Raw genomic sequence first — 23,233 nt, forward strand, 5'->3', positions numbered from 1 at the left:
ATCATGCCACTTCACTACTGAGGTCAGAAAAGAATGTTGAACAAGACCTGACAGCAGGTTTGTGGGTAAGGAATTTCAACACACAGAATAACTTAAAACTGGCCACTGGGTTTAGCTGCTTTTAGAGCCCACCAGCCTCAGTATATCCTCATGGAGTCCCCGTAATTCGTGCCTCACTTCTTGGAGCCCATGCTTGTTATCACCTAAACAAACAGGCTCTTCACAGTCCAGCCCCAAAGGAACCCCACCTGGCAGGAGGAAGATGTTCCTTCCATCTCCTTCCTAAAGCCCACATTTCAAGTCCTCACACCATCCTAAAATATGCCTCTTTCCTAGATGACTGACATTGGGAACGTCCAACCCCTTCTAAAGGCAGACACACACACACACACACACACACACACACACACACACACACACACACACACACACACACACACACACACACACACACACACACACACACACACACACACACACACACACACACACACTAAAGGAGTCCACTGAAGCTTGAAATGTATTACTTTGTTTCCCCCAGCACAGAAGTTAAGACAAATTTCACTACTATCCTTTGTTCCATGATGGAAATTAACAGTGTGTTCCTCTTGACTTTGACCCTTCCTTCTGCCTCTTCCTTTCCTTTTCCGTAGTTTTTAAAGTGAAGCACTTTGAGATATACATTTACTGGCTATGTGAACATTTTGTAGTTAATCATTAGAGGGATCCTAGACCAATGAAGAAACCCAAACATTTCTATTTTATTCATCCATGGCATGTACTGATCCAGTAACAATTAACTGGAACTTCCTGGAAATATACAGATACTGGATGCTCTTGCAGAGTAGTTAAAAACAGAAGCTATGGACTCAGGCTCACTTGGGTTAGAATCCTGGCTCTGCCATTTCCTAGCTGCAGGCTTCAGCTTTAAGCCCTTGGGCAAGGCATTTAACCACAGTGAGCCTCGGTTTCCCCACCTAAGATAGGGGGATGATAGTACTGCCTGTAAGAATTATAAAGATTGTTTGGAGGGTTAAAGGACAGACATCATGTGTAAAAGCTGGCAATTAGCAAGCACTTGATATATATTAGCTGCTATTTCTATAATCCCATTGCCCAAAATGCTGCATATTACCACAGATACTTGGACATTTTCTAACAATCTAAGGGAACCCACGACTTGCCCATTTATTTTAATTCTTCTATTTAATTCTCCCATGAATTATATAAGCTCAGTTATATAATAACTTTTATTATATATTCTAAAGAAATAGTAAGGCACAATGTTCACTTACACAATTAACATGCAGTCAGCACTGGGTAACTCAGAGACACAAATGTCAACAATTTTTGTTCAGGACTCATCTGCATGATACATAAAGTTTTCACTGCTGCTGTGACTCTGCAGACAAGCTTTCAAAGCTGGCCTCCCCACCAGTGGCATCAGAACCATAAGAGAAGCTTAAATAAAACAACAGATTTCTGTCCCCATACCCCCAAAATTCTGATTGAGAAAGTTTGAGGTAGGGCCTATGAACCTCTCATTTCTGTGCCGAATACGAGACACTAGACCACCAGGGAGCTGCTGGATCTCTATTTTTGAAAGGCTTCCCAGCGTAATGTCTACATATGTACAATCAGGCTCTAAAATGCTGATGCAGAGCACGATCATTTTTTGATTGGATCTGGGCGACTGAGAATAGTGAAACCACAGTTAAAGCACATGTTTTTTTTAGACCCTGAAATTACCGATTAGGTGATGGGTGTTGAGTTTGACAATAGAAAGCATTTCTCCAGTGTGGTCACGGCTTGAGAGAGCCATCAGCTTTCCCCAGGTCGTGGATGGCCTCGTTATCTAGCAGTTCCTTCTTCTTGTCACTTGGTCTCACTGCGTTGTTCAGCATTGCTCTAACCACAGTCATCACTGGCACAGAGTGACCGCTGGCCCAAGATTCTGGTAAGGAGCCAAAGAACTTCCTAATCAACCATTCACCTGGGCGAGATTCTTGCCTATCACATAATAGAACTCTAAAGAGAAAAAAAAGAGCAGAGGAAGAGATGGTACATTGCATTCAGACCATACAGGATGTTATGGATTGAACTGTGTCCCCCCAAATTCATGAAGCACTAATCCCCAGTGGGATCGTATTTGAAGACACACCTCTAGGGAGGTAATTAAGGTTAAGTTAGGGCATAAGGATGGGACCCTAATCTGATAGGACTGGTGTCCTTACAGAAAAGGAAGAGATATCAGATATTTCTCTTTCTCTCCACTCACACAGAAGAAAGACCACAGGAGGACACAGAGAGAAGCAGCAATGAATCAACAAGCCAGAAGAGAGGCCTCACCCGACACTAACCCTGATGGCACTTTGACCTTGGACTTATAGCCTCCCATTCTGCAGTGTTAGTGTTGTGGCAGCCCAAACACACTAATACAGTGCATAAATGGTTTTATTTGGGCACGAAGAGGATTTTAAAGAAGAAGGCAGCCAAGGCTACCCAGAAAATTTCAGACTATTCTGAACCTGGCACCACCAACCGTCTAGCCTTTCCTTCAAAGCTAAAAGTGGGTTCTTCAGAGAAGCAATCTCCCTCCAGCCAACTCGTTCATATCTTAGAAATTTGTCAGCCTCTTCAAATGAAAAACCAGGCTTCTAGGGAATAACCAACAGTGGTGTACTCTTAGGCAGTAGGAATACTTACCCGGGCCTAAATATGGAGTAACGATCAAATTTTAACTCTTCAACCCTAGCTTCCACTTCTCCCTGTTAACAAAAAAAAAACATTTCTAGTATTTAATCAAGACCAACTTACTGTAATGCTTAAGAGAGAATAACAAGAATAACTTGGGGTTTTGAAGACAATCTACTTCTGCAGGTCTCAATACTAGTTAATATCCTCCCCTAGATTTTTAGATTCCAGAGAGTCTGGGAAGTTAAGGAAGAGATCAGTTAATCCTGATATGTAGTAGAGAGTGAAAAAAGATGCACCGAATGAGTAAATGGCTGCATGGTCAGTCCAGCCTGTCATGTGACCTACTGAAACAGATCCAGAGAGTGACATGTTAGGAGTTCAGCCATAAAAGAACTGTCCGTCACTCCAGAATCAGTGCTGCAGGCCAGGGGACCTTAACCTTTTTTGGCTTCCAGGTAGTTTCAGGAGGTCAGAAGAACCATAGACTCCCTTGTATTACTCACTTCCTAACAAAACCCACAACATTTCAAGAGACAGAGCATCTAGATGAGGCTTTAAATTAAATTTGTTGAACAATCCATGAATTTTCACGCCAGGCATCTCTATAAACAGAAATGCCAGAGAAGCTTGGCCACAGGGTTGTTTAAAAGGCCTATGAACTAAGCAGCCTGCTCACCGCCGCCTTCTTGGCCTGTTCATACCATTCATTTGGCACTTAACCTACAGCACTGTATAATCTGCAGTAATACATTTTAATCAATATATTTAAAAAATACATTTTAATCAATGTATTAAAAAGCTTTTTTCAATGAATGATTTTTAATACATTCACCACAATCTAAATTTAGAATATTTCATCACCCCAAAAGAAACCCCGTACCAATTAGCACTCACTCCCATCCCCTCCCGCAAACCCTAGCCAACCATTAATCTTTCTGTCTCTAAAGATATGCCTATCCTGGACATTTCCTATAAATTAAGTCATGTAAGTTGTGGCCCTTTGTGACTGGCCTCCCTCATTCAGCATAATGTTTTCAACGTTCACCCATGCTATGGTATGTCATTTCTTTTCATAGTTAAATCAATGTTATTTTGTAGGTATATGCCACATTTTTTTCATCCATGCATCAGCTGATGGATATTTGAGTTGTTTCTACTCTTTGTCTATGATGAATAATGCTTCTATAAACATTCATATGTAAATTTTTATGAGGGTGCATTTCTTAGTTGGTTTTTTACAAAGATGTGTTTTGTCTCTATTAGCAACATGTGTACAAGAGTACCAGGCTGAAACTGCTATTCTTAGAAAGGTCTGCTTGCCAGGTTGTCCTCTGGCCTGTGTCTGGGAACTCAGATTTTAGGAGTGTTCCCGTCATTAGCTAACTGATAAGGGTACTTTACTATGCCTAAACTATTTGTACAAACAATGTGGTTTATGCTGAACACTTGCTTTCCTTCTGGAAGTCTGTAATTTTTTTACGCTGAGGGTGCCTACGTGACTGACCCCCATCAAAACCCTGGACTCCTGAGCTCAAGTGAATTTCTCTGGTAGGCAATACTCATTGCTGGAGAAATGAAACACGTGTAACTCCACTGGCAGAAGACCCTTGGAAGCCTGAACCTAGATTCCTCCAGAGCTCACTCCATGCACTTCTTTTTCCCTGCACTGACTCTGCTTTATATTCTTTCATTGTAATACAACATGGCTGTGAAGATAACTACATGGCAGTCCTGGGAGGCCTTCTAGCGCATTCCCAAACTTGGGGCTGGCTTTGGGGATCCCCCCAAACAAGACTGTAATTCCTTGAGGACAAGAACCATACCCAATAATAACATTTAATCTACTCTGGAAAAGTTTAAGTATCACTGCCTCAAAGTCTCTTCTAATGCTAAGATTCTGGGCTGATCCTCAAGACCAGGGCTGCAACATCTCATTTTATGATGACTAGATAATCAACAGAGGGGAAGACATTGGAAATTATCTTTCAAATCACTCCTGTTTACTAAGTATATCTCTGCAAAAAAGCAGTCCGTGTAGTTATAAAAAATGCATAATATAATGCATTTAATGCATTTTGGCATTACTTAGCATTTTGTATTATTTAGTACTGCCAATTAGCCAACATTCTCCAAAGTATACAAAAGATAGAAACATGCACAAACCTTGACTTGCAGATATAAAAAATTGCTTGACTTATCAGCTCCCTTAGAGGACAGCAAGTTGAAATGTTTGCACCCTCCAGCTTTTGCCAGCTCTGCAGACTTCAGGACGTAATCTCGATCAACACGAACAAATCCCTCCTAAGGGTGAAAAGGATGTGAGTTATTTCCCAAAAGCTGTGAGTTCATCTTAAAGATTACTTATCAGCTTGGGTGGCAGGTTAAGAGTCCTTGCGGGGGGGTGGGGGGGGTGTACGAGGATGGGGATCCAAATAAAATGCATCCAAAACAACACGAATGTCAGGCTTAGACCCTGGGAATGACTCCAATATGATGCTCAGGATAGATGTACCAGCTTTAGTAGCAAGGCCAGACTGCAATGAAAAAACAAGGACAATGACACTGAAACACAGACACCAAGAAAATCTGCAAGGAGCAAAAGGAACAATAATATCAGGCTGAGAAACTGGGGTTTTTCATTGTTGTTTTTTTAATGTTTATTTATTTATTAACTTGGCTGCACCAGGTCTTTAGTTGTGACATGCGGGATCTTTTTTGTGGCATGCAGAATCTTTAGTTGAGGCATGTGGGATCTTTAGTTGTGGCATGCGGGATGTAGTTCCCTGACCAGGGATCAAACACTGGCCCCCAGCACTGGGAGCACAGAATCTTAACCACTGGACCACCAGGGAAGTCCCTGAGAAACTGTTTTTAGTCTCACATTTCTTTGTCCTTAATCCTTTACAACCTTACCACCCTCTCTCTGTTTTCTCTATTTTTTTGTGTGTCAACTCTAACATAGCAGGGTCTCAAAGGGTGGCAGAGAACACTACCCACGCACTATGAGAACAAAGTCTATCTAATTTCCAATTTTTGTGTATGCTTTACAACATACTTCACACGTTAGTAAGGAGTGCATCTGCAAATTTTTTTTTACTGACAGGTATATAATCAAGAGTGTTTGGAGACCCCTGGTCTAGACTCAGTCCAGTGAGGGTAGCGGTTGGGTCTTTCCTAATTCACATCTCAGCATCAGTACATGCCCACCCAGCACATGGCAGGTGCTCCAAAAATATTTGAATGAATGAATAAAAGTCCAGCGAAAGCAGAGAAAAGGTAAATCCAATTAGGAAAAAAAAGAACTAAGTGGCAATCAAAGGAAGAGGGGAGAGGATGGTGCAAACAAGAGAATACAGACTGGTTTCCAGGGCCTAAGTGAAGGATACCGGCCTGTACCCAGACTAGGGAATTCCATGTAGTAACAGCTTCTTGGGACCACCACGAAGTCTGGCATCCTCAAACTTGGTACAGCTGAAGAGCAGTCTAAAGTCTACTGAAGCTGAACTTCATGGGTACCCACAATTGTATACTGAGGTTTCATATAATGAGGATTCCAAATCTGAAGACTGGATTACTGCCCCAGTGATTTTTTTTAAATTAAAAATCTGCCCTCTGGTAGTTACTGACCCTAAATGTTATATTTTGTATGGAGATATGTATCTTTCATAAGATAGATAGAAGGCACCTTAGGAAACATCACGCCTAACCCCCTCACTGGGGAGATGTGACAACAAGGTCCAGCGATCCAGGAACTACCGGCTAATGAGTGAGATAGCTGAGAGCAGAGCGCAAATTCCTGACTCTCTGAGCCGTGCTCCCCACGGTACTCACGTTCCTTCTTACCTCACACCATCACCAGCTAATAACAGAACTAATTCATAACTGTGGTAGGCAGAATAACGGCCCCTCAAAGATGTCCATGCCCTAATCCCCATACCTGTGAACGTGTTAGAGGCTACATGGCCAAGGGGAATTAAGGTTGCAGGTGGAATTAAGGCTGCTAATCAGCTGACTTTGCAAAAGGTTATTCTGTAGTATCCAACTGGGCCCAATGTAATCACAAGAGTCCCTAGAGTGGAAAAGGGAAGCAGAAAAGGAGGCTGGAGTTAGGCAACGTGAGTAGCACTTGATCCCCCATTGCTGGCCTTAAAGATGGAGGAAGGGACCATGAACCAAGATATGCAGGTGGTCTTTAGAAGCCAGAAAAGGTAAAGAAAATGGATTCTCCCCTAGAGCCTACAGAATGAAATCAGCCCTGTCAACACCTTGATTTTATCTCAGCAAAGTCCACATTGGGCTGCTAACCTATAAAACTGTAAGATGATAAACTTATGTTGTTTTAAGCCACTAAATTTGAGGCAATTTGTTACAGCAGCAATAGGAAACTAATACAGAATTCAATTCTAAAACAAGGGGCCCAAGCAAACTTCTCAAACTTTGTATTGAAGTAGATCATAAAAGTAAATATATTCTAAGCATAGAGCTGGCTATATAAGCTGTTCATAAACTAATAAATATCTTCTGCAACCAGCTCCCAGATCCAGAAATAGAGCACCACCGTTACCCCAAAAGCCTGTCTCGTCCTCTCTTCTTATCACTTATGGAGCATTTTTAACGATGTCCGCGACCTGCAGGGTAGTGTTGTTCCTCTTTCTTTTTTTTTTAGGTAATATAACTCTTAGCCGGGAATCATCCCCATCTGCTTCTGTGTTGTAGACTTTGACATTCAATCCTAATAACGGACTCAGCAACCTGTCCTACACACTGATTGAAACTCATGTTGTTGCTTTCTTAAATCAGTGTGCAGCAAACCAGTTTTAATACTCAGCACATCCTGGGAGTGGGCTGTGATTGATCTCCTCAGAGCCATTCTCTGGATTGAGATTTTTACATGTGCTCAAAATGTGCCAAGAAAAACAACCCAAAACAACTTAAAAAAAATTCTAAAACACTATTTGTCTTCCACATCTATTTTCTTCCCCTCACTCCAATTCACCAGAACTCTGATTTTGATAACAGGTTCATTATTCCCAATAAAATTACATCGTTGACTAGTGAAATAAATTCCTTTCTGTTGCTGCTGCTGGTTTAGCACTATTTCTTAGAAGGATTATTAGAGTTGTCTCTGTTAAAATGTTTCTTCTTTCATCGGTGTCTTTAAAAATACGGGAAAGCTTCAGCCAATCACAAGGCTCTAGACCGACGCTGTCCCTCTCACTTAATCCAGGGCCAGTAAAGGGATAATTTGATTAAACTGAGACCCCAATTTATCTGGCTTTAGTTCTGGATCAACCACTCCTTAATAGAGTCCTGCAGTCTCCAATTGTTTGATGAAAATTAAAGTGACATAAATACCATGGGACTTTTACAATCTGATTAGTCAGCTAAGGCACATCAATACCACCCCAGCCATCAGCCTCTGGCGTCCCTCTTTTCACCCGCCTGGCAAAGGACTGACAACGGCTCCAGGCAGGACGAGCACCCACGCTGCTGCAGAGACCCTCACACTTAGCCCATCATCCCTGCTCAATGGGTCCTGTCGACAAGGTGCCCATACCTTTCTTCACTGCTGTTCTCTGCACAAAGCTCAATACTGTTTTATTAGCAATCAATGGCTGTTAATCCAAAACGATTTCACAAATCCTCTGAGCCCTCAAGCTGATTATAAATACGCATCATTCCAAGCCCACAAACTTTGAATTTCACTTCCCCCACCCTGATGCGTGGCCTTTTAACTGGTGAATGAAACTCAAAAGCAAAAGGGTCAATGGCTTTCAAGGACTCAGAAGCCAAACTTAAACGTGGATCCCGGACACTTACTCAGAGATACCGACACACACTGATTTTCTCTGGAGTGAGGAAGACTCCCTTTGTAGATAGAAAGGAGCTATCTTTAAGATATTATTAAACCCTTTCTTGTTCTCTAGCAGCTCAAATAAAAGGATAGAAAAACAAACTAAAACAAGCTACTCCATATCCCAGGAACACAATTTTCAGAAAAACCATATTTAGTTTCCCCAACCATATGGCAGAAAAAAAGATGTCTCTTCTGAGAGCATTAAGTCCATTATGTCTTTGTGTCTTTATGATTCCACAGTTGGTGTGTTTTACTCTAAGACAGGAATCAGAGTCCTTCTAGAAAAAGGAAATGATTAAATAAATTCCCACTATAAATTTCCTTTCCCAGCACCTGCTCGAAAAAATAAACACAATATACTGATATGACACAGCAGAGATGTCTTCATGGGCTCTACAAACATCTAGGTAGACAAATTCTCTAATTACTCTTTATTTTAAGTCTTATGAAAATCCAAAGCTACTAAGTATTCCTTCTAATATTCTTTACCAATGCCTGCAAACTGGGAACACTGTGGCTTAAGAACACCTCATCCTGATAAGGTATTTCAGCATTGACAAGCAAGCAGGCAGGAATGAGTCAAGGTCAACAAGACCCTTTTCCAAGAAGGGAGGATTTCATTCCGCAAAGGGTCCCACTTGGCCATATTTCTGCTTCAGATTCTTTCTCCTTCACTCCCTTTTCAATTCAACCCTATAAATTAGACTAGAAAACAGAGACACCGACAAACAACAAATGGTATGACCTGAGACCCCATTTATTTGTGTCCTGGAGGGCACGTCTATATTTGATGTACAGAGGGGGAACCAAGATCTTGGTTAGAGAAAGAGCTCTGGATTGAAGAATAAAACCTTATAGATGCAGAGGATTCCTGAGTCAATCTCTATGTTATCACACATTTTTTTCCATTTGGGGCATTCCTTTCTTTCTGTTTTGAAAGTCAGAGAGTTCTGCAGGCCAAAGGGGCTTCGGTGGTCACCACCCTCTCAGTACAGACAAGGAGACAGGGGCCCACAGAAGCTAACCAGCATACCCAAGGTCCCACAGCCATTTGGTACCCAAACAGAGGCTATGATCTGGGTCTCACGAAACGTCTGGGACCTCACCACTTCACAAGCCCCCTCCTAGACATCAAATAAAATAGTATAGGTGACAACAGGGGTTGGCAAACTTTCCCTATAAACGGTGAGATAGTAAATATTTTCAAATTTGCAGGCCTCTATTGCAATTACACAGCTCTGCCATCATTGTGCAAATGTAGCCACTAATAATATATAAAGTAATGAGAATGTTCCAATAAAACTTTATTTATGGATACTGAAATGTGAATTTCTTATATTCTTATGTGTCATGACACATTAGTCCTCTTTGAAAATTTTTAACCATTTAAAAATATAAAAACATTCTTATTACCACTGATGAATATAGATGCAAAATCCTCAACAAAATACTAGCCAACAGAATCCAACAACACACTGAAAGGATCATATACCATGATCAAGTGGGATTTATCCCAGAGATGCAAGGATTCTACAATATATGCAAATCAATCAATGTGATACACCATATTAACAAACTGAAGAATAAAAACCATATGATCATCTCAATAGATGCAAAAAAAGCTTTTGACAAAATTCAACACCCATTTATGATAAAAACTCTCCAGAAAGTGGGCATAGAGGGAACCTACCTCAACATAATAAAAGCCATATATGACAAATCCAGAGCAAACATCATTCTCAATGGTGAAAAACTGAAAGCATTTCCTCTAAAATCAGGAACAAGATAAGGATGTCCACTCTCGCCACTATTATTCAACATAGTTTTGGAAGTCCTAGCCACAGCAATCAGAGAAGAAAAAGAAATAAAAGGAATACAAACTGGAAAAGAAGTAAAACTGTCACTGTTTGCAGATGACATGATATATACATAGAGAATCCAAAAGATGCCACCAGAAAATTACTAGAGCTAATCAATGAATTTGGTACAGTAGCAGGATACAAAATTAATGCACAGAAATCTCTTGCATTCCTATACACTAACAACGAAAGATCAGAAAGAGAAATTAAGGAAACAATCCCGTTAACCATTGCAACAAAAAGAATAAAATACCTAGGAATAAACCTACCTAAGGAGGTAAAAGACCTGTATGCAAAAAACTATAAGACACTGATGAAAGAAATCAAAGATGACACAAACAGATGGAGAAATATACCATGTTCTTGGATTGGAAGAATCAATACTGTGAAAATGACTATACTACCCAAAACAATTGACAGATTCAATGCAATCTCCATCAAATTACCAGTGGCATTTTTTACAGAACTAGAACAAAAAATCTTAAAATTTGTATCAAGACACAAAAAACCCCGAATAGCCAAAGCAGTCTTGAGAAAGAAAAATGGAGCTGTAGGAATCAGACTCCCTGACTTCAGACTATACTACAAAGCTACAGTAATCAAGACAGTATGGTATTGGCACAAAACAGAAGTATGGATCAATGGAACAGGATAGAAAGCCCAGAGATAAACCCATGCACCCATGGTCAACTAATCTATGACAAAGGAGGCAAGGATACACAATGGAGAAAAGACAGTCTCTTCAATAAGTGGTGCTGGGAAAACTGGACAGCTACATGTAAAAGAATGAAATTAGAACACTCCCTAACACCGTACACAAAAATAAACTCAAAATGGATTAGAGACCTAAATTTAAGACTGGACACTATAAAACTCTTAGAGAAAAACATAGGAAGAACACTCTTTGACATAAATCACAGCAAGATCTTTTTTGATTCACCTCCTAGAGTAATGGAAATAAAAACAAAAATAAACAAATGGGACCTAATGAAACTTAAAAGATTTTGCAAAGCAAAGGAAACTACAAACAAGTTGAAAAGACAACCCTCAGAATGGGAGAAAATATTTGCAAACGAATCAATGGACAAAGGATTAATCTCCAAAATATATAAACAGCTCATGCAGCTCAATATCAAAAAAACAAGCAACCCAATCAAAAAATGGGCAGAAGAGCTAAATAGACATTTCTCCAAAGAAGACATACAGATGGCCAAGAAGCACATGAAAAGCTGCTCAACATCACTAATTATTAGAGAAATGCAAATCAAAACTACAATGAGGTATCAGCTCACACTAGTTAGAATGGGCATCATCAGAAAATCTACAAACAACAAATGCTGGAGAGGGTGTGGAGAAAAGGGAACACTCTTGCACTGTTGGTGGGAATGTAAATTGATACAGCCACTATGGAGAACAGTATGGAGGTTCCTTAAAAAACTAAAACTAGAACTCCCATATGACCCAGCAATCCCACTACTGGGCATATACCCTGAGAAAACCGTAATTCAAAAAGAGCCATGTACCACAATGTCCACTGCAGCTCTATTTACAATAGCCAGGACATGGAAGCAACCTAAGTGTCCATCAACAGATGAATGGATAAAGAAGATGTGGCACATACATACAATGGAATATTACTCAGCCATAAAAAGAAACGAAATTGAGTTATTTGTAGTGAGGTGGATGGACCTAAAGTCTGTCCTACAGAGTGAAGTAAGTCAGAAAGAGAAAAACAAATACTGTATGCTAACATATATATATGGAATCTTAAAATAAATAAATAAATAAATAAGTTCTGAAGAACCTAGGGGCAGGACAGGAATAAAGGCATAGACGTAGAGAATGGACTTGAGGACACGGGGAGGGGGAAGGGTAAGATGGGACGAAGTGAGAGAGTGGCATGGACATATATACACTATGAAATGTAAAACAGATAGCTAGTGGGAAGCAGCCACATAGCACAGGGAGATCAGCTCAGTGCTTTGTGACCACCTAGAGGGGTGGGATAGGGAGGGTGGGAGGGAGACGCAAGAGGGAGGAGATATGGGGATATATGTATATGTATAGCTGATTCACTTTGTTATAAAGCAGAAACTAACACACCATTGTAGAGCAATTATACTCCAATAAAGATGTTAAAAATAAAAACTTTAAAATGGAAAAAAAAAAAAGACACATGCACCCCAATGTTCACTGCAGTACTATTTACAATAGCCAGGACATGGAAGCAACCTAAATGCCCATCGACAGACAAATGGATAAAGAAGATGTGGTACATAAATACAATGGAATATTACTCAGCCATAAAAAGGAAAGAAATTGGGTTATTTGTAGAGACATGGATGGATCTAGAGACTGTCATACAGAGTGAAGTAAGTCAGAAAGAGAAAAACAAATATTGTATATTAACGCATACATGTGGAACCTAGAAAAATGGTACAGATGAACCTTTTTGCAGGGCAGAAATAGAGACACAGATGTAGAGAACAAACGTATGGACACCAAGGGGGGAAAGTGTGTGGGGTGGTGGTGGTGGGATGGATTGGGAAATTGGGATTGATATATATACACTAATATGTCTAAAATAGATAACTAATAAGAACCTGCTGCATAAAAAATAAATAAAATTCAAAAGAAAAAGAACTTTAAAAAAATAAATAAATAAAAAATTAAAATACAAAAACATTCTTAGCTCAGGGGCTGTTCAAAAACAGGCAGGCTGTATTTGGCCCACAGTCTATAGTTTACAAGCCCCTGGATTAGAAGAGTGTATCATTTGAATCAGAGGCTACGAGACTTTAATGATGCCTAATAAGTGTGACAATGGCTGCATTCATCACATTAATGGCATCATCCACTCAACAGACTACAAGAGCCTGGACTTCTGGAGCCTGTGCCTACCAGGTGAGGAGACAAATGAAAAAGTGAAACTAAATCACACCCCCTCAAACTCACTAACCAAATCCTTCTCTTAATAAGGGGAAAGCACCATTCTCTGGCCCCTGTGTGAGGTTTTGCTCTTCACTTATGGCCAGTGTAGATCTGGTTTTCAAAGGGTATTTCAACCTTCACTAGTACATAAGTTACTTACCAAAGCAAGCTGAAGGCTATCTGGGACAACAGTACCTGGAAACCCAGCAGGCGAAGAGGACTAATACTGTCTAATGCATCCAGAAAGCAGGTTCAACAAGAAGAAAAGGTTGGCTGCATCAGAATCCTCCAGGAAGCATGTTAAAAATAGGCTTCCAACCTTAGAGATTCTGATCCAGTAGATCTGGATTAGGGCCAAGTCAGAGTCACTGCATTCATTAGACAACTATGGCTTGTGAATGTGAAAAGAAAGATTAGCATCTAACCAGCTACTGCTAAAGAAAATGGTTTTCCAAACAGCTGAAGAAAGCTAACAGACCTATCCCTAGCACCTGTGTCAAAAGAAACCTGGGTAGACTGAATTTTATGGGTTGCAATGTTACCCCCTCAAAATTCCTGTGTTGAAGTCCTAACCTCCAGTACCTCAGAATGTGACCTTATTTGCAGATGTAATTAGTTAAGATGAGGTCATTCCAAGTAGCGTGGTTCTTAATCCAGTTTGACTAGTGTTGTTATAATAAGGAGAAATTTGGACATAGCCACAGGCACGTAGGAAAAACACCATGTGAAGAGACACAGAGAGAAGGCAGCCATCTACAAGTCAAGGAGAGAAGCCTGGAAAAGATCCTTCCCTCTCAGCCCTCAGAAAGAACCACCTCCACCTCAGACTTCTAGCCTTGGGAACTGTGAGACAGAAAACGTCTGTTGTTTTAAGCCACCTTGATTATGCTTTTTTGTTATAACATCCATCCCCAGCAAATTAAGCTGAAGGTCATAGGGAAATAAGCAGGCTACTCATAGTATTTCAACACTGAGACAGAAACCCTGAATTTCTTGAAGTTGCTAAAGTAAAATGCGGGCTGCTCCAGTTACAAAACAGCTACAGAATGACACTAGGCTTGCCACCAGCTTTGCAATACCCATCTGATGCTCCCTTTTTTTTTTACAGAGAATGCTGCTGACCAGAATACCAGGTGGAGTGAGCTTGGAAATCCACACACCCTCCCCCCGCTCAAACAACTATTATTACCTAGCCACTTGTGAATTGTCACCTCTTTTACACTGCCTGAAGTTATCACAACCTCCAAACTTCATACTGCATCCAATCTAAATTACCTTCAAATTAAAAAAAAAAAAAAAAAAAGACTTTCTGGAGGAAATGTCAGCTTATTTTCTGTCACTATCCTCTTAAACCATTTAAGCTCTAACTTATTTCTGAGATTATACTTGGTTTACCAGTCTTTTCTCTTGCTTACTCGTTAATTACTTTTATCTTTCCAAACTGATTTTGGAGAACAAAAGGAATTTAGCTTCCGGGTGGAGAACCAACTCCATCTAAAAAAATATTCTGGATAGGGAAGACATCCAACTCCTCTGATTAAAATTGCATTACGTGATTTGGATGCTACAAAGCAATTTAGACTTTCCCCTGGAGCGCCCTATAATGAGATTTGCCTTATGTCATGAAAATCAACTGCTCTATGCCTAATGCAGTAGTGTTCTTATTTTGCTGAGTCACCACCAAAGTCAGGCTGGCACTTGAGACAATGTAACCTGCAGTGTACTAGAACAAAAGTTTTTCAATGCTGTCAGAGGGCACATGCCTTGTGACTGTCCCTGGGACAGAAAAGACTGCAGGAGCTGATCAGCAGGAAAATGACCCTTCCTAGGAGAGATAATGTGCCAATTCCCGGGAGAGTCAACTTCTCGATAATCCACACTTCCCAGAACAGAGCTCAAAACTCAGATGTGTTCCCACGGGCGCATGGTAGAACTACAGACAATTTGGAAATTTGTCCCTACTGTAAGCATAAATAGAATTACTCTTTGGATCACCAGAAAGCCCAGAGAAATACATCTGAGCCTAACTCCTTGGTTGGTATAAACCAACAGTTCTGTGCTCTCCAAATGATTCTGATGCATGGGCCTGTTTATAAACCTATGGTAAGCCCCCATGGCAGCATCATGGTTCTGCATGTTTAAAAGACATGTTTAACTCCAGCAAGTAAATTTTGTCAAAGGGATAAACTATAGTCAAGGTATAAATTAAATAAGATGTACGTATTAACACTTGCCCAGGATCTACATAGTAAACTATGATTTCTAACTATGTAGTAAAATTTGACTTCTATACAGAGGCCGAAGCAATTTAGAACATCATTTAAAAAAGAATAAAATGTGTGTTAGGACAGTTCTGCGTCAGTTAAGGCTGAATCACCATTGGGGTTGAATCATCGCTGGAGGCTGAGTCATCACCGGAGGCTAGCTGAATCGTGCCTCTGTTCTGATGTTCTAGCCCAGAAGTTTAAAGCTTGGCATGAAAACAGGTTGAAGCAAATCACTCAAGTGAGAGAGAATGCTTTAAGTTTAAGACATTGATAAAGAAACCAAAATAACTTACTGCTAAGAGCATGAGCCAGTTACTTTTACTCAGACATAATGGTTTGCGTAAGTCAGGGCAAGTAGTGACCACGATATCTGCAAAAGGCAAGACCATGTAAATATTTATGACATCTCCAGCACACAGGCCTGAACTCAAGGATTATGCTGAAGGAAAGATGAACTTATAACTACTATTCAAAGTATAGCAAAGGCTAGGGCAGTATATGGAATCTTAAATGATAAGAGCTAATTTACACTTAAGCACAGCAAATATAAAGCAAAAGAGGGAGCAAAAATGGAATCTTCGACATTACTGACCAGAGAAAGGGGAAAAGGGTAGATTCCTTCCTTACCGCCCCAGCTTTCTTTCTGGTGGTACCTAGGCAACAGAATCCAACATCATGACCTTGAAAGGCAGAAGCGTAGTCATCCAATTTCTCAAAGTCCACTACTTCTTGATTCTAGACAACAAAGACATAGTTGTATATGACTTGATGTTATTAAAACAAAACAAAAAAACAGACAAAAATACCCCCTCTAGATTTAAAGAATGACAGAACATTACTAAAGAGTCCACCCACTTAACATCAAATTTTGCAAGCTCATTTTCTCCCACCAAAAAGCAATTAATCTGAATTCAAAAATCAACAATGTAAAAAAAAAAAATCAACAATGTACTTATATGTCCACAGTACACACAATTGGACTAGGTGTGATCTAGATCTCTAAAGTCAGGTTCAATTATAATTTTCTCTCTGGAAAAATAAAAGACCTGTCTGTATACTACCAGGAGAAATACCAATGAGGTATAATGTTGGGGAAGGAAATGGTGTTTGGAGTCTCAAAACCTAGGCTTGAGTCTTGGGTCTGCTACTTACTAGGCATGTTAATAATCTTGGCCAAGTTACTTCTATGTCTCAGTTTCTTCAGCAGTAAAATGTGAATGATAATCTTTCCCTCAGTCTACACCATGACCCACCTGCATTAGAATCAGTCAGCAGGTGCTTGACAAAAAGGCATATTCCTAGGTCTCACACCAATACTCCTGAATCAGAAACTGCACTTTTAATAAGCACCCTCGGTAATTCTCATGCCCATGGAAATTTAAGAACCTCCATCTAACCTCTTAAGTTTGTTGTGAAGCTTAAAAAAGAAAAGTTTGGGAAGTTTCCATCATTCAGGACTTTAAATAAAACATTGCTTTCCCTCTCTACCACTGACTCTTTCAAAAGCATTTTCCTGGCACCATACACAATGCTGAAGAAATGTATGTTTACAAAAAGTGCCTGACCAAAAGAGGCACCACCAAAACTCAACTGTCAAAGCACAGAACTCGATTTCAGTTTCTAACGACCAGAGGTGACATGCCCCCATGAAGCCAGACGATGAAGATCACGTATTACCTGCCTAAGTCTGAACAAAGATGTCCATTTTAACAGAAAAGTCCTGAGGGACCAAAGACATATGCAAAATGACCTGATCATGGACCTGCAGGAGTCATGAACATTTATTTGTGAGACCGTTTGTTATTTGGAATGTTCTACCTGTGGGTCCAGGTTGGGGGGGGGGGGGGCGGTCTCAGAATTTCACTGTAGTTTAATTTACTGCAGTTCACAAATAACTCCATTTGCAAGGGGAAAGGAATCTCCACCAAGCTCAGGTTTCAAATATTTAGGGGATTAACACCAGACTGAAGTCTGGTCTATCAGTGGGTTAAACACGAAAAGTGTAAGTGACAGGAAAGGGACTATTCCACTTACAGACACAAGCCTGCAGCCCTGAGACAGGGCAAATTCTTGTAGGTGAATAACCCCACCTCTCAGTGCCATAGACCTTTCCCCCTCTGCAAAGCTATTTCTGATTCGCTAACTTTAGTGTGTAGTGGACAGGTAGACAAAACAAGCAATGGGGTTGAGAAAATTACCCAAGGTCACAGGGCTTTTTTTCTAGAAGCCAGCTTAAAGGACCCTGGAAGCATGGCTCTTCTCTGTCTCCCTAGACCCCCTTACACTTAGGCCCCATTTTATGGGGGCAAAGCCTGAGAGAAGGGCTTTGTCCAAGGCCTGGCAGTGAGGGGGAGGCCCACCTGGACCTACAATCCAGCTTCCAGTAAGGCCTCTCACAGACCAATCGTGGTCACGCTCTGAACACCTCCTGCCGCCATTGCAGGGCAATGTTCAGCCTTGCAGCATAAAATATGCTCACTCTGAAGAACCACTGCGGGTACATTTTTGAGTCCCAGCTCAAATACCCACCACGTTTTTATACGCTTCCTCGTCGAAGGTGAGCTTCCTCCGGCCAATCAGCGTGACTTTGGAAAACAGGCCCTGCTCCAGGATTTCTTTCAAGAGCACTCTGCCGGTTTCCCCGCTGGCACCCAAAATAAAGACGGATTTATTGTGCATCCTGAAGTCTTCCCGAAGCCTCGGTAGCGCTTCTGTCTCGGCCATGCTACAGAAATAACATTAACAGGTGCTGGGCTCGGGATATTTGAAGGGACAGCCGTGCTTACCCTGGGAATAAAGGTTATTTGTTCTGGAGGAAGATACGGTTATTCTCTGCAGTCTGGGCGTGGGGGAAAGTGCAGAGTCACCCTCAGGGCGGGGCGCCGTATTGGTTACCCGCTTCTGAGCCAACCCACACCTTGGAAGGGGCTGGAACAGGGAATGCGCCCGGGTACCAGGAGGCCTCGTTCCCCCACGGTGTCCCCGACTCCGGCCCCTCCTGCCTTCGCCCGCAGGGGCGCGGAGCCCAGCTTGGTCCCCCACGCGGAGGGTTTACCTGGAGCCGGCCCCCGGCCCCGCGTCCTCAGGCTGCAGCAGGAGCAGCGCGACCACCAGCGCCGCCGCCGCCACCAGCGCAGCGCTCAGGGCTGCGGGCCGGGACATCCTGCCATCCCTCCGCCCAGGCGCTTTCCTCCCCTCGCCCGACTCTGCGGGGCCCCTCCCCGGTCCGCGCCTACCCGACTTCATCTTCCGGGTGACTTTGCTCTATCGCTGCTCACCCCGCCCACAGGGGCGGGATGTGAAGGGGTGGCCCGCCCGTGGACCAGAGGGTGCCTGGGCGCCGGCGTGGGGGGCCCAGAGCACGTGCGCAGCACCAGGCTAGGTAGGAAGCTCGGAGACCACCTCCTAAATATCGGGAATCTCCGGAACCTTCTCCCTGGCGTTCTTCCTCACCACCTGGGCTGTTCTCGCCCTCATCCAAGGCCTCAGCCAATAGACTTGATCTTCGTTGATCCCTTTCTAAAACCTGTAATGTCAACTGTGTGTTGGACATCTTCATCTTGAATTCACCACATCAAAACGTAACACTTCCCTTCTAACCACCCCAAACAGCAATAAAAAGTCTACTCCTTGCCTCTCTTCAGTGTCACTGTCCCTATTCGTCCGCACAATCTTCATTCACCCCTTCTCTCTCAAGTTAGAAATTCGGACTGTCACCTTTGACTCCTTTCTCCGCCTTACCACATTCTAGATTAATCACCAAGGCCTACTATCTTCTCTGCCTTTCAAATATTCTCTCATGTAATTCAAGTTCTCTCTGTATCTCACCAGTACAACTGGTTTCCCCACTCAGGTTCCAGATGGTTGAGCCAGGGCGACCTTCCACACCTGATCTCCTGTTCACTCTCCAGGGCCAGGATCGTGGTTTAGAACATAACTATCTACACTGGGCCTATCCTGGATCCTGAAAGTCCTGGACAGGAGTTAGGATCACACGCCAGAATCTGAACAACACAGATAGTGTTGTGGACAGTGGTATTTTTGGCTGCCCAGCGTTCAAACATATCATTATAGGGAATTCCAAAATAAGTGGGAGACAGGGCCCTACCTGCCACTCTAGAAGTCAAGTGAAATATGTTCCCCCTCCCAACTCCTAGAAAATTATGATATGTAGGTGAGATCTAGACTCAGCCAATCAGACACTCTCATCCAGGTTTTTTTACTTTGTGGGGAGTAATAAAAAGACGCAGTGGAAAACTGAGATAGAGTTTGGTTGGGTGGAGCAAAGATACAGGATAATGGCATCGTGGGATCTGCCAGTGATCTGATTATCTGATTGTTTCTGTTTTGCTTCCTTTAATTCCTGCCTGTTTTCAAAGCCTGTTTGTTATACTTCCTGTTATTCCTGCAATAATTTCATTTTCTGCTTAAGCTACTTTCTGTTGCTTGCAGTCTAAAACCTTGACTGATACAGAGCAGAGTGGTTTGTTCCACATTGGCCTGCCACAGTGCCTGAACTCTTCCCTTTGAGCTCCTAACGATTTTCTGCTAAAATGCAGCTGAAAATCTTGTCAGCTAACACTGTCTCAAGAATTCATTCATCAAATCTGTTGCACTGATTTTCTTTTTTAAAAAGTTGTAGCATAATTAATATACGATAAAATGCATGGGGGCTTCCCTGGTGGCGCAGTGGCTGAGTCCGCATGCCGATGCAGGGGACATGGGTTCGTGCCCCGGTCCGGGAAGATCCCACATGCCGTGGAGCGGCTGGGCCCGTGAACCATGGCCGCTGAGCCTGCGCGTCCGGAGCCTGTGCTCTGCAACGGAAGAGGCCACAACAGTGAGATTCCTGAGTACCGCAAAAAAAAAAAAAAAAAAAAAAAAAGCACGGATGCAAAAGGTTCAGTTCCATGATTTTAAACAATTGTGCATACACCTAGGTAATCACCACCTAAAACAAGATACAGAACATTTCTTTCACCCCAGAAAGTGCCTTCAATCCCTCCACATCCCAGAGGCAACCACCTTCTGATCTATCAATACAGATTAGTTTTGCCTGTTACAGAACTTCACTAAATAGAATCATACAGCATGTACTTTTGTGTCTCCAGTATGTTTTGCTCAAAATAATGTTTTTAAGATTCATCCCTATTGTTTATAGGGCTGCGTTATGACCTTCATGGGTCCTAGGGACTTCATGGGCCCCTTCCTTCATAAAAAATAAAATTTAAAATGTATCTCTTATAACTGTGTTACTATGACAAATATATCCGTCTTATATAATAAAATATTTTCTTCAACCTAAAAGTTCATTTTTTCCTTCTGATTTTAAAAGAAATTAAAACATTTTCACGGGCCTGGGCTCTGTGCCTACTATGCTGAATGGGTAAGTGAACGCTGGTTGATGTATAAGCAGTTTGTTCAGTTTTATTGCTGAGCAGCCGTCCAGGGTATGACTATCCCAACACGACTAATCATTCTCGTATGGATGGATATTTAGTCTGTTTCTTGTTTTTTGCTCCTATGACTAAGGCTCCCATGAACTTTCTTGTACCAGTGGACATATGTTTTCATTACTCTTAGGTTAATACCTAAGAGAGGAATGACCAAAGAGCTCGCTAAGGTGGGTGCACTATTTTATTCTCCAACCCACCTGGTATCAATCAATGGTGAAAATCAATCTTGGTAATTTTAGTCATTCCAGTGGATGGTAAGTGGTCAAATGGCTCATCTTTCTTTTAGCAACAGAGTCCTGAGTTTTATCAGACCACGTGGCTGACTATTTACATTCTATATTTCCCAGCATCACTTGCAAGCTGATGTGACCATGTGACGATATTTTAGCCAATGAGCTGCAAGCAGAGATAATATGTGCATATTTGAATCACATTTTAATAAGAAAGCTACCTGCTTTCCCTTCCCTTTCCTCCATTCCTTAGGCCAGGATGTGAATGCGGTACAAGTGAGCCAGCTCTGACCATGTGGAGAAAGACATCCTAGAGGATGTCAGAGTAAGAAGCTGGAACCTGAGTCCCTGGATGACTTCATAGAACAGAGCTGCCTACCTACCCTGGACTGTCCGCCCACCTCTGGGCTGTGAGAGAGAAGTCAACTTCTGTCATGTTGGAGCCACTGTAATTGTGTCACCGCAGCTTAGCCAGCATTTTGCCTAATATAAAATGCTTTTAGTCAATCTTGTCAATGGATACTTACTGATTCTCTAATGTGAGCTAAATACTGTGGTAAGGACTATAGATTTTTCCAGGATGAATCAGATACCAGATAAACGTACTCTCACCTGAGACGGCAAGTTATGAATACTTGGGGAGCTAAATAAAAGTACAAGTTAACATTATCCAACATCTCCCAAACTTTCATAGGGTAACACATGCTAAATGCCAAATGAGTGGACAGACAAGGGATGGAAACGCAGAAAAAGATAAGCCCATGGCTTTTCTTCTCTGACAGTTGGCTAGCATCAAGGCCCTGAGATAATGTGACACACCCTAGGCTACTAGGGGGACAGGGCCACAAAAGTTCAAGGCAAATGGGAAGGCAAACACATAACGGAAAAAGGCAAAAGGAACACAAGGAAGCTGGGGTAACATGGAAAGGTCCTGGGCCAGAAGACCTGCCTGCCAAGTCCAGGATTGACATTACCTTTGACTTAGATGAAGTTTCTTCATTTATTTGGCCTCCCTTTTCTTATCTATAAAATGGAAACTGTTTTGTTACGTTTACTTTGCTCCAAGAAACAGAGACACACTCATGTTAACTTGAGTAAAGACGGTGAATATTGTAAGGATACACACAGTGTGTAAAGGAGACAGAATCTCAAAGAGATCTGAAAATAGGATCTGCTGTAGGATCGGGCCTCAGGGAGACTGAAACTGCAAAGTAGTTCTGTATTTAGGTCAAATGTAGGGTCTTTAGCATCAGGGATCCATGCATCTTCACTTTAGAGCCATATTTTTAGTGATACTTTAATAAAGACTTTCTGTTTCAAGCTATTGGAACACCAACTTAAAATGTTTTGAGCAAAAAAAGAAATACACTGACTCATATTGTTGAAAATGTCAGTGTGTGTGACAGCCTCAGACATCACTGGAGTCAGGCGGTCAGCCAGTGAGGCCAGGACTCACTCCCTCCTCCTCCCTTGGCTCTGCTCTCCTTCATGTCCATCTTACTTTAAGACCCCACAACATGACTCGAAGGCGGTGGGCAGCTCCAGCCTGTCATCCTCTGTTTTAGTCAAGGTCCAGGATAGGAAAGACATGGCACTCAAAGTGGGTAGTCTAAGGCCAGGGTACTAAATGGATGTTTCAAAGAGCAAAGGAGGAGAGAGGATCAGTTACCAAAACTGTGACAGAGAGAGCTGTCTCTCAGGACCTGTGATCTTCAGTAGAGGAACACAGCCAGTATGCAGCAACCCCACAGAGGAAGAGTCAGCGGAATAATAGCCCAGCCTCACTCTTCTCCTTCCCTTATCTCCTGCTGTTACTCTTAATTGGCTGCAGTCAACTAGAAGTTAGAAGGAGCTTACATTGTGCGGACCAGTTTTCTTCAGGGCACAGAGCAGGGGGCAGAAATGAAGAGAGTGGATTATTCAAGATATCAGTGCA

At 41.9% G+C, this 23,233-nt stretch overlaps 1 protein-coding gene across 2 annotated transcripts; it reads right to left on the reverse strand.

The window, feature by feature from the left end:
• Positions 1-737: 737 nt before the first annotated feature.
• HTATIP2 (HIV-1 Tat interactive protein 2) lies at positions 738-18,838 on the reverse strand. Of its 2 annotated transcripts, none has more exons than XM_004263916.4 (6): positions 18,667-18,838; positions 18,141-18,336; positions 16,239-16,346; positions 4,861-4,998; positions 2,707-2,768; positions 738-2,028 (listed from the first exon to the last, which is right to left on the reverse strand). In XM_004263916.4, exons 1-6 carry the CDS (start codon positions 18,771-18,773, stop codon positions 1,803-1,805), a joined length of 837 nt encoding a protein of 278 aa, XP_004263964.1. In that variant the 5' UTR covers positions 18,774-18,838; the 3' UTR covers positions 738-1,802. The 2 variants fall into 2 exon arrangements, with proteins under 2 accessions (XP_004263964.1, XP_033265309.1); XM_033409418.2 differs by lacking the exon at positions 18,667-18,838 and adding an exon at positions 18,529-18,547.
• Positions 18,839-23,233: the final 4,395 nt, after the last annotated feature.

The sequence above is a fragment of the Orcinus orca genome, chromosome 8, assembly GCF_937001465.1.
Source record: "Orcinus orca chromosome 8, mOrcOrc1.1, whole genome shotgun sequence".
NCBI classification, from domain to species: domain Eukaryota; kingdom Metazoa; phylum Chordata; class Mammalia; order Artiodactyla; family Delphinidae; genus Orcinus; species Orcinus orca.